At 38.2% G+C, this 18,540-nt stretch overlaps 1 protein-coding gene across 4 annotated transcripts in view; it reads right to left on the bottom strand.

Moving 5' to 3' along the window:
• The window catches only part of LOC144263986 (bifunctional heparan sulfate N-deacetylase/N-sulfotransferase 4-like), a 246,851-nt gene that overhangs the window by 15,410 nt on the left and 212,901 nt on the right, over positions 1–18,540 (bottom strand). For all 4 annotated transcript variants that reach the window (XR_013345912.1, XM_077815165.1, XM_077815164.1 and 1 more), the window contains 6 exons: positions 14,939–15,121; positions 11,836–11,932; positions 8,802–8,925; positions 6,524–6,698; positions 4,530–4,700; positions 2,694–2,803 (listed from right to left, as the gene is read on the bottom strand). Coding sequence is in view for 3 of the 4 variants with exons in the window: in XM_077815165.1 (XP_077671291.1) it covers positions 2,694–2,803; positions 4,530–4,700; positions 6,524–6,698; positions 8,802–8,925; positions 11,836–11,932; positions 14,939–15,121 (860 nt within the window). In the remaining variant the exon portion in view is untranslated. The remainder of the gene's footprint in view (positions 1–2,693; positions 2,804–4,529; positions 4,701–6,523; positions 6,699–8,801; positions 8,926–11,835; positions 11,933–14,938; positions 15,122–18,540) is intronic.

Here is an 18,540-nt window from a genome sequence, read left to right on the forward strand (position 1 = left end):
GCTGGATGGAGTGCTTACTAACTGCTGAATGATATTTACCTCTGTGCAGGGCCATAAGCAGCATTTATGTCTCACTTGCATCCTATTTCGAGGGCTTCAGTAGCATTTAAGTGGTGCACAGCCCTTATTCTTTGCACCAGGGTGAATTTCACACTCCTGTGAGAAGCCATATTGATGTTTATGGATTACATATGGCAATAAGCTTGTTGTCCAGTAGTATTTGCACAGTTGGGTCCTTGGCTTGCATTCTGACAATTTTAAAAATGTGTGTTGTATGCTTAATAAACAGCAATGACTTTGAAGAAGCCTATCCAATTGATTTTATATTGACATTCTTAATATGAAGCTACCACATTGTTTAATGTTGTTTCCTCTTCCATGCAAACCTGTGTGTTTCCTCCACACACTTGCGTTCTCAGTGTTTCTGAACTGTGATTGTACAATTTTATAGAACTGTTTACAACTCATTTTCCTGTTTAAATAAAGGTGATACCAACTTTATACCTTGTATGTGACTCCACTGACTTCAGTTTAGTTACCGAAGGGAAAATTTTGTCCCCAAATATATTGAACACATAACAAAAGGCACGGAAAATGTGCAGTGTGGCAGGTATGCAAACATCAGGAGCTTAGCTGTGTATTCAAAATTCCTGCCAGCACTTTGTACACATTATGAACCAAGGACTTACAAAATTACATTCCAGAAAATGAAACTGTTTACCTAGGAAAAGCTATTTTGAAAAGCAATGTTTTTTAAGAGACTTTTTTTTTTTTTAAAAAAAGAAGAAGCCTGCACAATTCTGGGCTTATACTTAGCATAAGGATCAGTATAACCCACAAGTGTTGTTTGTTCTGGAAAAGATTGACGAGGAACCATTGCAGTATTACCCTCAAGTAAAACTGGAGGCGGTGTGTGGGAGATGAAAACTTCCCTGCTGGAGTTATGTCACTCCTATGGTTGTATCATTCCTCCCTGTATCACTCCTATGGAGATGGAAAAGTGTAGGATTTGCTTCTCCTCCTCCCTGACTGGAATGGACATGGATTATTACCCCAAGCCCTGCAGACATAGGAATCTGTAGGAGGAAATGACCACCCAAGCAGATGCTGAATATTTGGAGAGCCCCTGTAGCCCTTCACCTTCATAAGAGGCTGTTGGTTTCTTGGCTCCATGGAATACCCCCAATACAGAGCTTGGCTCCATGGAATACCCCCAGTACAGAGCTTGCCCCTGGAAGTCAGCTGTAAGTGAGGTTCCCTAATGTGGAAAGGCCCAGTGTAAATGCTTCTTCCTTATTTACTGCGGATCTGGGAGGGTTAATAGCCACCCAGTCCAAATTCCTGCAGAGATCCGAGAGCTGATGGTGAACTCTCTGCAGGGACTGGGAAAGGACAGGGAGATAGTTAACCACCCTTTCATGTGATACAGGGGAAATCTATATCTTTCAGGTCTCCTACATGTGTAGATCTCAGACCTGAACTGAACTCATTACAGGCACCTTTGAAAAAAGGACTTCACAGATCCAGGGCCATTGAAGTCAATGGAAAGTGTATAAAAGGCACACCAGACAGTAGGCTACTCCTCTGATTGCCTTTGGGCCTCACACTGGGGGATGAGCTTCCACTAAATATAGGCAGAGAAGCTAGTGTTGCCTATATTTAAGGCTGCCTGACACTTCCCATTATAAGATCCTCTTTTCTGTTCTTATAACTTTGTCAAACTTCAAAAGCTGAAATTTTCCCTGTTGGGTGTTTTCCTCAGGTTTGGGAAGTTTCAGCAAAGCCATTTCTGAGCACAAGATTAGGGAAAAATACATTGCTTTGCTCATGTCAAAAAACACGACTCTTTCAGCTGAAGGGAAACTCTCATGATTAAGGCTGTTAAATGACGCACTAGGTGACTGGATTCTACCACTGCCTCTGCCACAGAATTTCTGTGTGATGCTAAACAAATCCCTTAAACCATACTTTTCACAGGTGATTACTAATTGCGCGTTCCTCATTTTCTGGGTGCCTGACTTGAGACCCTAGTGTTTGATTTGCAGAGGTGCAGTTGATTTGCAGTGAATGCTCAGAAGCCAGTGGGAGCTATGCTTTGGATAGATAAAATGCTATATAATGCTAAGAACTCTCAAAAATCAGGCCAGATGCATCTCAGATTGGGCATGCAAGATTATGTGTATTTATGACTTTGGTGTCTGTGTCTGTTTCCTATCTGTAAAATGGGGATAATACCCCATCACCTCTCAGGGCTGTTGTGAAAAATAACCTGAATAATGTTTGTGAAGTACTCAAAAACTACAGTGAGGAGCATCATAGAAACAACCATGAAGAAATTAATAATTCTGTCTTCAGAGCAGAGTTTGGATGGTGTGAAGTAAATAAATTCTGGGGCCTCACATTGAGCTATGGGTGTGGGGAGAAATGGACTAGTTGTTCATTCAGTGAGCGCCATCTATCCTGTGCACTGAATGAGGCAGGGGTCCTATAGGTAAAATAGTATGTGATCTTATCATGAAAGACTGTATCAGAATGGATATACTCAAAGGGGCTGATTTTTGAGTGCTTGACCTTGCAAACTTAATATTCTTTTAATGTAATTTTTTGTTTGTAACTGATGATAAATTGTATGTGGGATGTATGGATGTACATAATCATATACAACAGAAGAGATTAAACTGTTACAGACTCACGTTAGAGCTTCAGAGTAATTATAATGAGGTGAGACTCCCAAAAACTTCTGTACTTCATCCATCACTGTCGCTGGGTCACTTCTTAGCTGCTGTCCATCAATAATTAGCAACTGTAAGGATAGATTGTCCATTTAAGACAAAAGACTCAGTTCAATAAACTAAGCTACCTCACTTCCTCTGTGACACAACTGAAGGCAAGGTGGATTTGAGATAATATGGCATCAATAGCAGTCGTGCAATTCAGCTGTTTCTAGCCTTAATTTCTTTCAGCTCTGCATCTTGCTGGAGATGTATAGTCTTGCATCTGGCAACTGAGGGAACCGCTTGGATGCCTACATTGTTCTCCCCAATATAGTTATTTTTGCATGCACAAGCAAAGAATAAAATAAAAATCTCAAAGATTTACACAATACTGAGAAAAACAGATTTAAAAAAGCTTGATTAGATAAGTCAGACATACAAAATATTCAAAAGCATTAAAATACACACTGAGCTTTTAGAGAAATAAGCACATAAATATCTAGTAATTAAATAGTAACCACTATGCAGATGCAGTAGATTGACAGTATCTGATAATCAGTATATAATTATTGCAGATCTTTCAAAAGTACGTTAACAAAATTTGGTCTGATGCAAAGCTACCTCAGTGCTGAACTGGACTTTGAGTTTAGTTGGTAAAGTTATATATAGAAGCTTTTGCAATACAGAACTGTACAGATAATAACTAACTTGGATGGGTATGTTTCATATTTATTGTGAGGGCTTATGAATTATTGACTTTTTTGAGTGCACATTAGTCAGCACAATAAGTGCACTTTCTGTACGCACTCTATAAAGAATGAGTTCACATTGTTGTGTATCTTGTAAAATTAATCACTGCAACTAGGCAAACATGGCGGTAGCCAATTTTACAAGAAATATGTGCATGCTTAACAGCAGGGTCTGCATTCACTGTGATGAAATTAACTACTGCAGGGGGGAGAAACTTTAACATATGTCTTAGGAGCAGGAGGCCCAGCCTTAAGAACAGAGAAAGCAGGTAATTGGAGTCCTGGCTCTCTTGGGGACCCAGAATCCCATGCATGTTCTGAAATTTGTGGGACAGCGTTATGCCCCCTCCCTTAGCAGGACCAGAGAGAGTAAACAACTTTCTGCAGGAAGTCCTACCTGCCATAGATCCCCCAACTTGCGGGCATATTTTTTTGTGAACTTTGCATCCCATTCTGCTTGTAGGCCGGTACTTGTTGCTTATCAAAAGAGAAGCAGGACTAAAGGGAGCAGATACAAGTCACTGACAAACCCAGTCCTCCTTTCACTTACTAACAATGGGTCTAGTCTATTTCCCCCCCTTTGTAGTACAACTTGAGGCCATGCAACAGAAAAGGCCAGCCATGGAAAGAAACAGACTCTACAGATCTTTTTGGCTTTCTAGCACTTAGACTAACTAGAAGACACAGCCTGTGCTTCCTAGTTTCACCACAGAGTTTCTTTAAGTCCTGGTCAGATGAGGCAGTCACAGGGGAGGTTGCTTACTACCCTACATATACCTTTTCCTTCCATACCCATTTTTCTTTGTAGGGGCAGAAGGTATGATTGAGAGTATGGAGCATCCATAGGTGTGCATTGTGTTAACCTGTTTTTTGTCAGGAAATAGGTATTCTGGGAGCGTTTTTGTAAAGATGAATTTTATCTAAGCATTTGTTTATATAGATTTTCCTTGAAATTTTTCCAAAAATCAATGAAAAAGCATCACAAGCTTATATGCAATAATGGTATAAGTTGAGATTGTTGTTCCCAAAATCAGTGAGCTTTGTGAAATGGCTAGCGGGAAATTACCTGGGAAGTGGGAAAGTGAGTTAGCCATCTTTCTATATGGATAGCATACCACCCAGGGATGAGACATCTCTTCTGGAGAGTTCTTAACTCTGAGGGAGCCCAATGGTCTGATGTAATCACTTCATAGAAATTGAACTTCAAAGCTGCAGGGTCCTCATGAGATTGCTGGTGCTAACATACAAAATTGAGAGACAAATAGCTATAATTAGCTAATTTATTTGAGCATAAGCTTTCGTGAGCTACAGCTCTCTTCATTGGATGCATTTAGTGGAAAATACGGTGGGGAGATTTATATACATAGAGAACATGAAACAATGGGTATTACCATACACACTGTAACGAGAGTGATCACTTAAGATGAGCTATTACCAGGAGGAGAGTGGGGGCGGGGTGGAACCTTTTGTAGTGATAATCAAGGTGGGCCATTTCCAGCAGTTGACAAGAACCTCTGAGGAACAGCGGGGGGTGGGAAGAAACATGAGGAAATAGTTTTACTTTGTGTAATGACCCATCCACTCCCAGTCTCTATTCAAGCCTAAATTAATTGTATCCAGTTTGCAAATTAATTCCAATTCAACAGTCTAGTTTATTTATGCTCAAATAAATTTGTTAGTCTCTAAGGTGCCACAAGTACTCCTTTTCTTTTCGCGAATACAGACTAACATGGCTGCTACTCTGAAACCTATAATTAGCTAGTAAATTAAGCCATAATTGAGTAAAGAAGTGAAAACTGTACTATTTCAGACTTCCAAACATAGTTAAGAATTTAGCAAATTGTAGCTTCACTGCTATTGTGTTACTGTAATGAAATATCCTAGATGAATAATGGTCTCATTTTCAAATGTTAGTCATGGCTATCATACCCTTAATAATAACATCACCACCACCATCAACATACACATTACCCAACCACCCAAGACAAACCAAAAACCTATGGCTGTTTCAATGGAAGATTATCTATGGTTCTCTCCATTCTCAGGTGTTGTGGGCTTGAGGAAGGAGAGCACTTGGTGAAATTATGTGGCCTGTATTATGCAGGAGATCAGACCAAATGATCCATTCTAGCCTTAAAAATCTAAGAATCAACTATTTTACTAAGAAGGGATATTACCCACACACTCAGTTAACTGTTTGTAGAGACCAACAAGCCCATGTTAAAACCATATAGAGCCTAATTTATTGAAACATTCAGAACTGGTAGCATTTCACACGTACTTTTGCAATCGCTTGGCAAAGGTATGCACCAGCTAGTGCAAGGCAGTGGAGAGTCAGGCACTAGAGCTGCATATACAATAGGAACAGTTGGACCCTTAAGTCGCCACAGTGCAGCTCTATACTTTGTAGCACAGTTGGCAGTTGTGGTGTAGACAAGACACAGCCTTCTACCATCTCAGACTGCAGTTTAGGATGACCAGATAGCAAGTGTGAAAAATCGGGAGCGGGGGGTAATGGGTGCCTATGTAAGACAAAGGTCTTAATATCAGGAGGGTCCCAGTAATATTAGGACATATGATCACCCTACTACAGTTCTGCCAGTGCTGGGATTGATGGAGCCACACTGATGGAGAATTACATGTCTAGTCTAGTCCAAATTCTGCCAGTGTAGATGCAACCATAGGGCCTGTTTCTCCTCTGCCTTATGACTTGTGTAATCTTTTGTGAATGTGCTCAGGATGGGGCTGGAAGGAGTGTCAACTGGCATGGTGAACTAAGTGCTTTATATTGTTATTTGAAAACCTCATCATAGGGTATCGGGATTTTTCTAGTTCATGCCTAGTTTAACTTTATATATGACTCTTTTGGCATTGCTCTGGCTATTTCATTTGTCTGTACAAATATGTCAAGTTGCTATATATGTTTAAACATTTTTTTTAAAACATAGGTGTTGATTTTCTTTTTTGGGGGCCAACCCATCTCTCCTCTGGAACATCTCCTAGGACGGGGCGTGAATTAGTTTCCACTCTCTGCTTTTGATTTCTTTGCCCATTCCCTACCTGATACCAGGAGTATGCCCGATCTGATGGGTCAATGAGAATGGTGATGATCTTGGCCTTGGGGACCAGGGAAGCTGCTCGTCTGGGAGCCTCCTGAGAATGGAAGTAGTTGGCACTTTTCTCAAACAGAAAGTCAGTGGTGACATTCAAAGGGGTAGGGAAGAAATCCATGTACCTGGGAGAAGGAGACAATGATTCGAATTAAGAAAATAATAAATTGTCTTATACATATATTTTGCCTTTCATAGCACATGGAAATGTTAATCTTCCAACATAATTCACAAATGGAAGAAATCAAAACTCAACTGGGCAAAAGAGTCATTCTAAAATCGTAACAGTAACAACCACTGGGTAGGGGGTCAATGATGTGAACAGCTAAACACTGTGACTGTATTGGCAATGATTTCCACTAGTGATAAGGAAAGTACTAATTGTACTTATAATGAATATTGAGTGAATAACTGGAAATACTCTTTTTCCTAGGAGAGCATTTTTAACGATAAAAGCGTTGATGGAGATTCACATCTAAGCATTCCTAATCTGAAGTCAAAGTGTGTACAGATTAAAGATGTGAAGTGAGATTCTAGACTGTGCTTCTAGTAGGTGTTCCAAAGAACCTGCTGCCCAGTGGGAGGAGAGGAGAATGTGGCTTTAAGCCACTTTTGCATCCTCCCAGTTCTGCATTGCTCTGAGGAATGGAGTGGTCCCTGGCATAAATTAGACGGTTTTGGGGAAGGAGGAGGGGCAGTTGGGGGAGGTTGCTTGCGTTACAGCTACAGCAGCAGTGCTTCCTGAATCCAAGCAGTGCTACATGCTTCAGTCCCAGAATGCTCCCTATGCCAGCCTGTGTGCCTTCCTCAGTGGCTATGCTGGAGAAATTCTATCCTGGCTGGAACCGGGCCTTTTAAAGACCCTAGCCCTACTACAGTTCCTTTACCTGGTGTAAAGGCCAAAATAGGGATTATAATCTCATCGCAGACATAAAAATGCTGTAGATGGAAAAACATGGTATAAATTGTGATATGTTTGTTTTTGCACTTCTAATCTAATTTGCCGATTGTGGGCCAGCCAATGGAGCTGCACTGATTTACATCAGCTGAAGGGCTGGTCCTTTGTATTGTGCAGAGCAAGATGGATGTTTTAGAAACAAAGTCAATATAGAATTATCTTCTGCTTCTTGTTCTTGCAATGTCACTATAGGTTCATTATCCCATATATTATTTGAATGCTTCCATGGATATAGGCCATGCATCCAGATGTATGTTGGGATTAACAAAATAAATCTGCAACCTCCCTCACCTTTTGTTATGATACAATCTCTACATGTCTCAGACATAAACAAAAACTACAAAAATAGACATGTATCTTGCAATGAAATTCAGGCTAATAAAAGGCATCTGAACGCTGGTAATATCAATAGCAATATGAGACATGCTTCATTATGTAGTATGAAAAAATATACAATGAAGCGTTTCCGTCTCCTGGGTTTTCGCAACATTTTTAACCTAGTAATTCAGTATTTCTCTTAAACTAAGTGTAGCCACTGTGATAATGTTGTTCTCAGTGACTTTTTAAAAATATATTGTGTAGTTCTGTTTCTATTCTTCATTGCAGCGTATTACAGTTTTGTATGATTTAAACAATTCAAGATTAGCCTTTTAAAATACATATATTTCGCAATGTTCTTCCTTCATATTAGCTTTACTATAAGTGTGACGACAGCTAGTACCTTTTGGTACATGAATCGTTACAAAATAATTTCTTTAAAGATTTAAAAACCCATGTTAATGAGTCTGAGGGGAATGACAATCTAAAGTTCCTTATTAATGGCTCAATTCTGCCACGTTTTGTTATGCTGAATAGTAATTTACTCCACAAGCAGTCTCGATGGCTAGATTATGCCACATTTAGAATAAGACCCTGCTTTACGAGTAGTACAATCTGAGAAAGGGCGGTACGATGTATTAAAATGAATATGATTATGATGAAATTGCAGAGTAAGGTATAACACAGCATGGGGAGAAGGCGTCAGAATTGGGTTCTCTATTGTATTAGTTTACTAGAAACTATGACAGTTACTGTAACATCTAAATAAAATTAAGGGCAACACTTGATTAAGTGTCCCATCATTATGAATTAGTTTCTAATTCACTCTGATAGTGCCAGACATAGGAAATTCATCTGGTAATTATGTGGTTGTCACATATACTTCTATAATTGTTCCATTGTGATTTAGCATGTGTTAATAAGAGACTTTTTTTTCTGTTAGTCTTCTTACCAATCAATTCCCTTGTGATAGTTGTTTCCATTGAAGAACTGAACTTCTTCAAAAGTTTTTGGATTAGGGAGATTACTGATGATAGAAGGATGCATAAGGAGAAATAAATAAAGTGCTGTTGTTCCTAAAAGGAGAAAAAACCCAAGACACAGGATTATTTGACATAGGAAGGGTAGGATACATCTAAAGCTTTTAAATTTAAGCAAGTATTTCTGAATAAATATGCACAAATGAAGAGGAAAATTTAAAAAGTTTTTTTTTATAAGATACATTCTCATTAATGAAAGGATGTGTTAGCATGCTGGAGTTTTAAACATGAAGAGATAATACATGTAAGTTTATTTGTTCTGTGGTCATTAACTCTTTCATTCTCAAGAGTCCTAATTCTGCTCTGATGCAGGCGTGAGGTTCCTATTCACGTCAGAGGAAGCCATGTTTGTGCATACAATGGCAGAAACTGGCCCTAAATTTTGCAACATATTTCATGTTAAAAGAAAGCATGTTTCGTACAGCTTTTCATAAATAATTATTGTAGGACTGTTTTCATTTCTTTCAGTCTTTGTCAATATCTGTTTATCTCCTCTGGATTGCTAGATGTTACATATCCTCTGCTTAAGTGATAACATTATTTCCCACCAAACTAGACTAAGGGCAAGTCTACACTACAAAATTAAGAAGTCCAAAGTTACATTGATGTACAGCCACTACACTAATTAAGTCGCTTCTGCATGTCCACACTATGCTCTTTGTGTCGACAGTGTTCATCCTCACCGGGAGCATCAATTTAACTATCAGTGTGGGGCATTGTGGGACAGCTTCTGAAAGGCAGCAATAGCCAATGTAAGCAGCACAGTGTCTATGCTGACACTGCGTTGACTTAACTACGTTGACCTAAGCAGTACGCCTCTTGCGGAGGTGGAGATATTAAGTCAGCATAGTGGGCAAATTACATCGATTGGAGCTACATTTTAATGTAGATGCTTACAGAGTTAGACCAGGCTTAAATTCATAAGTAGCTGGGATGTCCTGTTTGCAGGAATCACTAAGAAAGATAGTTTCATACTCGCTATTTTGCCACTGGAAATGAAAAGTGTGGTGTCACTTGAGCTTGCAGAAGAATGTCTTTTTAAACTTTCTATTAATTGATTATACACCATTTAAAACGGCTATCTTTTTAAAGATTTTTTCACATCTTACCTCCAGGTTGAGATTTATGGTGACTTGGTTGAGAAATATATATATATATATTTTGTTTTCTAAAAGAGAACAGGAATTTAAAGGTATGTTCTCAAGATAATGCCTAATGCTGAGAGCAACAGCAATCAGTGTATCAGTGACTCTATCACTGACTCATCCTAGCCTGTCTACATTGTCAGTGGCACGTAGGGTATGTATAGCTCCACACAGCAGTGAAAAACAGGCCGCATCCACACTGTGGTGTGTAGCTACATGTGACAGTGAATAGCTCTGGCCAGGGAGTGGCAGCAGGACACTACACTATTAAAAGCAGCAGTGTAGATGGGTGTGTGTAGAGAGCTGTGTAGGGTATATACCCTAAAGTTCTGCATGTCTTTATCCATCTAAGCAGTGCCTCACTGTCTACACTGCTATTTATACCCATACTCTGGGGAGATGCCATGTCTGTACTCTACACTCTGTACTCTACATACGTGTAGATGTAGTCTATGTAACATTGGGCAACTTCTCTTTGCCTGGGCTTCCACCTTCTGTAAGATACTATCCCACAGAGGTGTTTGTTGCGCTTAAAGTTTGTAAAGCACTTTGACATCCCCAAATGAAAGGGACTATATAGGTGATAAATACTCTTATTAGGATTGCAAACATTGTGAAGGTATTTGGTCAGAGCTCTTAATAGTTATCTTATCTTTGTGTCTCACAGCATAATAAAATGGGTGTTTGTTGTGAATGTTTGCTCTACTTTCTGACTACTTCCATATTACATGTCTTCTAAATGCAGAACACATTGACACAAAACTTAAATCAGTTTCTGGGGAAAAATGATTACATGAGATCCATATAAATACCTAGCTGTTATATAGTGCTATTCATCTTTAGATCTCAAAACACTTTACAAAGGAGGTAGGTATCAACTGTAGAAAATATAAAATAATTTAAGTGAAAACATCATGACTGAAATGCTTTAACTCTTATTATCCTTCAACTCCAGAGAAAGTAATCAGGACAAAATTATTCCTTACACTGGTATATACTGAGTTCTGGTAATTGGCTATATTTGGTTTCTAGTTTTTCTAACTGCATTGTTTTCATTGTGGTGGAATGAAATGCTGCACCTTCTCTGTACATGGGGAGAATTTAATTCATAGAGTGCAAGTACAGAAGCTGAGTGCTACTGAAATCCCATTTTAAAATAGGGCACAAGTCTTGTGCTGACCCTATGCAGCGGGGGTGAATTTGACCCTGTGTTCTGAAAATTGCATTGGAATAAAGCATGGGAACAGCATCTGAAACATAGCTTAGTATTTTGATGTGCCTCCTCCCTTGTAATGAGGCTAACTGCTCCCACCCAAAAGTTATCACCAACATAACCAATTCCATAATTACCAGGGAAAAAGTATTCCTTTAGTTTAATAGGAAGGAGTATAACTGCAAAGTGTTGCTATTTTGACCTCAGGAGCCTTTCCACTTCAAAGAAAGGTATTAACAAAACTATACAAGCCTCTTGATTCTGCAAAATCAACTGGAATTCCCATGAGAATAGGCATTTTTGTGAGATATAACAATACATCTGGTCGGAGTACTGTGATAACAACCTGGGCTTGGTTCTAAAAGTGCTGATGGTTCGGAAAGAGAGTTCCTATTTTATCCAAGCCACTTTCTCCCCATAAGCAATGGAAGAGTTAACAGCAGCTATCGGTTTCTATTATCTCTTTACATTTGAATTTACTCTATCACGCATTATTCCAAAATAAATATATACAACACCAAAAAGTGGGCTACAATATGCTTAGAATCACACCCTCTGTTCAAGTCATTGCAATTCACCATTTCTCACCTGTTTTCTGAGGTCCAATCACAAGAAATTTTGGAAGATGGTAACAAGTTTTATCTCTGGACCAGATATCCCTATGACGTTTATCGTCACATGGATTCTGAGGGGGAAAAGAAGAATTATTTCTGCTGCTCTGGAGAAAATTTCAAATGCCCTGATGCAGTAGAGATTTACATACATACTTAATTTTATGCACTGGGGTGAAATTCTAGCATGGTTAAAGTCAGTGGTAACACTTTTCAAATTTCACCCCAGGAATTGAGTTCTGCAAGGAACTAAGCACTCTGGCCCTAACCAACCAATCAAGTAAGAATTCTAGGCACATGCTTGGGTGTTTTGGCACATCGGGATCAGAGTGTTCCATATGTTGTGGGATTAAGACCTAGAGTAATCCCAATGAAATCAGTAAAGTTGAGCAATTGTATACATTTTGCAGGATCAGTGTCAAAATGAAAATTTTGTGAGGCTATAACATTTCCTTCTTTCTCCCTATGTGTTACGTGCATGGGACTTCTATGTTTATAGATTCATCGATTTTTAAGCCCAGAAAAGAACATGATGATTATCTAGTCTGATCTCCTGCTTAACAGGCCAGAAAATTTTGCCAAATGGTTCCTGCATCAAGCCCATAACTTCTGGTTGAGCTAGAATATCACTTCAGGTGTCCAGCTTCTCTCAGAATAAGGGCCCCAAAATAAGCATAATGTTGTTACAATGGCAACTGAAATACAGAATGCAATAAGGGAACTCAGAATATTCATTTACATAAGGTATAAATGTGATTGGCACTCCGTAAATGGATAGACAGATGGACTGATCTAGATAGATAAATGTAATTTCCCCCATTGTAAATAAGCATTTGAAAACTAAGGTGGGAGGTTATTTTATTGACATGATACAAATGTTCACAGTAAGTAAAGTGTGAAGTGAATTTCAGTATTTCTGCTGGAAACCTTACATACTGCTTACAGTCAGGAATAGGCACACCAGGAGAATTACCTGACCTATCACAACTACACACAGATCAAATTAGAAGATTCACTATTAATCCATAAAATATCAGGGCCAACTCCTTAGCTGGCATAAATAAGTGTAGCTCAGTTAAAATAAATTCATTTACACCTGATATGTCCCCAAATTTTAAGTTATTACAGCTGTTTAGCATTTTTCAAACACAAAAGTTTCGAAATGGAAAATTGGGGGAGAATACTCTTTCATTCTTAAATTTGTTACTTCTAAAGTCTTAATCCAGAACCTACTTTTTTTTCCTTTTACTCCCCGCCCACCCCACAGCCCATTTTCATTTTTCCATTTTTTTTAAATTGAACTATTTCTCATTTTTCAAAAAATCTAAAAATATTAGTCTAATAAATTTGAAGTAAAATCTGCTTGCAGATATTCCATGGGGCATAAAATAAAGCTAAATTAATTGATTAAGTTGTTTGCTCCACAATAGTCAGCTCTTCTAGTGACTGAAAGTCACCATGATACAATTCTGTATGGTATAGTTTACAACATGAGTTGCTGGTTATAATTCAGTTCCATATAATACAGCTAGTCACAGCATAATTAAAAGTCTTGTTGACAGTCTCTTCTCTGAGGCATAGTGCCTGAACTACCTTCTCATCCCTACAGGAAATCTCTCTAAGTCAAGGCAGATGTACAGCACTCTGGAGAAGCTGGCACAGCTCCTTCTTGTACTCTATCTGTAGAGGACACTATTCCTTAGTTCTGCCAGTGTGACACAGTTCACAATCACTATGGTGCTGATCAAGTAAATGAGTCAATAAGACTATTCATGCCTAAAATTAAAGCACTCGCCTAACGGCTTTGCATGATTGAGGCCTAAGTTCGTTTTAGATTTAAAAGGAATAAAAATTAAGTATTAACAAACAAATTTCCATTTATGGTTAAAATTACCTATTACTATTATGCCTTCCAGCTATTCATATTACTTATTAGGTGACAAAGAAGTTTCAAATATATAGTAGTTAGTGACAATTTAAATTTACATAATAATCCAAAAGACAGGAAAAAAAGAGAAATTTAGGATATTATTCAACACTAACATTCTACTACATGTTAATGCAAAATAAAAATGTGTGAACAGAAAATCCGAAGAAAAAAGTAAGAGTTGATTATTCTTTCAAGAGTTATTACACTGATGTTATCTTTGCATAAGCTGGTAATGGTTTGTTGAAGACCTGATTTGTTAATGCATTAAGTTAACCAAATATAATGGGACAAATTTTTAGCTGGTGCAAATCAGTATAGCTCTATCAATGGAAGTTAGACCAATTTATACATTAGCTGCAGATCTTGCCAAAACTAGTTAAAAACAAATTCTGTTCTCTTATACCATAAGTGCACATATTTCCTTTGAGTTATTCTGGATTTACACTTGTGTAACAGAGTATGCTTTGGCATATCATGTGCTGAATCAGAGAGGAACCATGAATATGTGATAATTATTTGACAATTGCTATCCTGGCATTACAGGCAGCATTGGCATTTATTTCAAATGGAGGTGGGAACTAGTCATCATTGAGTTGGGGTAAGACATTTCTTTATTTTCAAAGTAACTGTTTATGCTAATCACTATCTCCCATATGGGATTTTTTCCTTGCGGTTTTAAAGAAGGGGATATTGTATTCTGGGAATCCTTGCTATAGCTGCAGTGACTTAATGCTAGTGATTCCATATTAATGGACACAGTGAATCTGCATTGTGATAGATCTCACTCATCTGTTTTCATCCTAATGATTGTGCATCAAGATAAGTTAATACAATGTGATGCGTCAGGAAAACAAGAGGGAAGAGGGAAGGGAAGCTCAGATAAATAGCAACCAACTGCTCTTAAAGTGGCTAGTATTTGACTGAGTTTAAGCAAGTGCCTTGCTTTATCTGTGCAGACCACAGCTAACCAATATGCAAATATATTCTCAGTCAAAGCTGTTGTCTTTGAAGAAAATAAAATAAACCCAAAAAGGCATTTAAAACAAAATAAAATATCTTCATTTTTAATGTGTCTTTTTGCAAAAGATTTTAGAAGTGCATTGTAATTGAAGAATTATCAGTGGGACTATTGACAGGTATGTTATATTACCTGCCAGAGAGGGTCCTTTTGCTCAGGGAAGAGTTCAAAGTACTTGTAAGCCAGTTGAACTGGAGGCAGAGTCTGTAGTTTTAGGTTAGTCCAGTTCTTAACAAAGTTGGCCAGATTCAAAAAGGTGTATAACCCCAGGCGGTCATTCCCGTAGTTGGACAAATGGGTCATGAAGATGCTGATCTGAAAGGTAAACAAAAGTGTTTTATAAAACTTACAACAGCAGGACATCAATAGATGGCAGTAGCTGTATTTGGAAGATTGAGTCTTGCAATTTCCTGTAATAATTAAAAAAAAATTCTAAACTAGCTGTGCAATTAGTTTGCACATTCACACTCTAACTGGGAGGCATGCCTCTTTGAAAGTTTTACAGCCCCAGCTTCGTCTGCATCTGTAGCATCCCTTTCGATTTGTTCCTTCATCAATTTCCCCATGAACGGACATTAAAATGATACATTTAGACATTTTCCCCTCTCTTGTTTCAAAGTTTAGAAACAAACCAAACAGTCCTGCACCCCATTTTCTCTGTTGATTTTAATCCAACCTCTCTCAAACAGTATGCCTAGAAGAAGTCGATTTTTTCTGACCTTTCTCAATTGTCTTGTCTGCTTTAATATTCATAGGTTCCTAATACTTCCACAATTCATTGCACTCCTATTTTTCACCCCAAGAAACTATGAAGTGAATTTATTCCTCGTGAAGGTGCTGATAGCTTGAGCCAGGTCTGATACTTTCAAATGCAGTGTAGGTTTCCTCAGAAAGCACTTAAATTTCCCCTCCTCACCTAAATTTTGTGTTTGTGAGAAGTTCCAGAAAAATCTTAGAGAAGACTGGGATCATTTATCTCATAGAGACCATACATTCTGGGCTACAGGAATAACCAGTTCCTCACCAGTACAGATTAACCCCTTTCCAATATGGCCACTTCAAAAGGGAAAGTTCAAGAATTTTATTAAGATGACGTTAAAATAAAAAGAAAATGGTACAGAGTTTAAGCATAGAAGTTTCTGGTTATCAGAGAATAACGTACAGATTACCAAGGGGTGTGAAGTTCGGTTTAGGATTGGATGGTGTAAGGAATACATAATCTGCAATATCCCCATCTGGGCGTAAAAGGTTAACAGGTCAAAGTACAGACATTGAGATATCAGGGTATGTTGTTCATATAATGACTATGTTCAGGTGTGGAGTTTAATGAGTGGATACGATGATAAGGATGGATTTACCCTCATTTGGTGAGATTTAAATCTACATGCTCATTCCATCTCTGCAGCTTAAACTGCGAACAGTGGTGCTGACTAGTGCTAATTGTAATGGTGCTGTTTGAAGTAGCCTTAGCCTCCCTAAGAACTGGATTGATCCCAGCATTTCGTATAACTTTCACCGACATACAGCCAGGAGCCTGTATCAACTCTCAGCCTGTATCAACAAGACTGGATACAGATTGGATTCAAACTGGTGGCTGAGAAAAGAAGGCTCTATTGCCTTACCACAGAGCATCCTTTCCTCCCTCCTGACTTCCTTACTTGATTTAAGAACACTAACAGTTCCAGTCCTGGTATTCTTTTACAGATTGAAAAATTGCTGTGATGGTTTTGTGATGCCATAAAACTCATTTTTACTTGTTCCACTTTTGCTGATATCACAAGACATTCTTGTTTATTTGAATTTGATCATCTCTATTTTTGCTTTAAAAAACAAACTTCTGTTTACAGAGAAGACTTGAAAGACTGCATAAAAGTGTTCTTTACCTCAAATGAAGATGTTTTTGTTTAAATTTGCATGATAGCAAGCTGGAAATTTTAGATTCCAGACATAATTTCTCTTTGAAGGTAATATGACTCCTGTCTTTTTAGTAGTCTTATTTTGTTTCTCCTTTACAGATCTGCTTTGCAGATCACCATCTCAGGCTCAGTGATGAAGGAACTGGTATGAACAATGTGAAAAACATAGTTCATAGCACTACATATAAAGCTATCCAATTAAATTTCACCTATGGAGAGGCATTAGTATCTCTCTAAAAGTTCATTATTTAGCTCTGTGGGGAAGCTATCTATTCTGGATTTGCTACTTACCTACTTATAGTGATTGGATTAGACTTAGTAATAGTAAGTACATTGTCAATAGAAATTAATTATACAGCTATCAAGAAATATAGCTGATAACTGATATCCGTATGTTTATGTATATTTCCAGTGGAATTGCTCTGAGGTTAACAGGAAGTAAAATGCATCTGATCTCAATAAGCAAAAGATAGCCAGTGTCATCCCTGCAATTAAGAAATAGCTCATGTGTGTTGTGGTAAATATACCGAGTGTTAGATGGTGTTATTATGAGACAGAAGGTTGGAGACAGAATTATTTTTAAACTTCCAGGGAGTGATCTCTAGGAATTGTACTGCCTGGAAATTAGCATTTTACTCCACCCTCTTAATGTTATGTCAGAATGGAAATGAAAAATAAAGAACACGGTCAGACTTGTGCATTTACTGGTCATTATTGACAAGGATATGACAGCCTTAGCCAGTGAGACATTTACCTTTATCACAGTCTTATGCATCACACAGCTGTGAATTTATCATCACAATGTGTCTTTTTCAGATCACAGATCCATTCAAAGACAGTGACTCCAGCATCCCCTAGAAGTGTGCATTGCAATATGAGGCTCCAAAACAGTAGCAGCCATGTTTCTGGGGGGATGTCTGCCCTTCATTGAAGTGCCAGTTAAATGCTGCAATAAACTATATGCTGCTAAAGAGGGCTATAGCATCATACCTAAGACTGAGTGAGAACCTGCATAAAAGTATGAGTTGGTGAGTAATGAACTGATAAGGGATGGTTCAGCACATTAAAGATCAGATTCCCTAGAATGCTGATCTAAATATCTATCTATATATATACACATATCTATCTATCTATGTATCTACAATGAAAGAGTGTTTGTTTCTGTAACAATGGGGACACAGGTTTACTGTGATGTCATTAGGCACTATGTCTTTACTACTAACCTATATGGCTCATTCCTGCAAGTTGCAAGAGCCTTCTGGCCTTCATCCAGCAAAGAAAGTGAGTGGGACTACCTGCTTGCTTAAAGTTAAGCACATGCTTAAGTGCATTGCTACAGCAAGGTCAAAGTGCTCAGGCTTGAGCCCTAACAGAGCAGTGGTACTGAGGAAGGCTGCACTCACACACCGCACCATGCCTTTCTACCTCTCAAGGTAACCATAGCATAGAAGCAGTGCATTTTCCATTTCCACTCTTGCAGATCTGCTCATGACCCGCTTCTTTAAAAACAGCCTCACATTGTTTAAAAACCACGTCCATTAGTTTTTTAAATTATTTATAAGGCTTTGAGTACTTTTATGAGGTGAAGATGGATGGAATTTAAGAAAATGTCTCTCAGGGCTTATCTCCAGTGCATTTGCACTGTGCCCACTTTATTCCACAAAAAGATAATCCATTCTTCATTTTTATTCTGTTCTGAGCCTCCTCTGAGCAAAGATTGGGAACCATACAAGAGTTTGTAAAATCAATTGGACTATGCTTAGACTGCTAATTTCAATGTTTATGCACCTTATAATTTAGCATAATTTGATATAACTA

This window comes from Eretmochelys imbricata, chromosome 4 (genome assembly GCF_965152235.1).
Source record: "Eretmochelys imbricata isolate rEreImb1 chromosome 4, rEreImb1.hap1, whole genome shotgun sequence".
NCBI lineage: Eukaryota > Metazoa > Chordata > Testudines > Cheloniidae > Eretmochelys > Eretmochelys imbricata.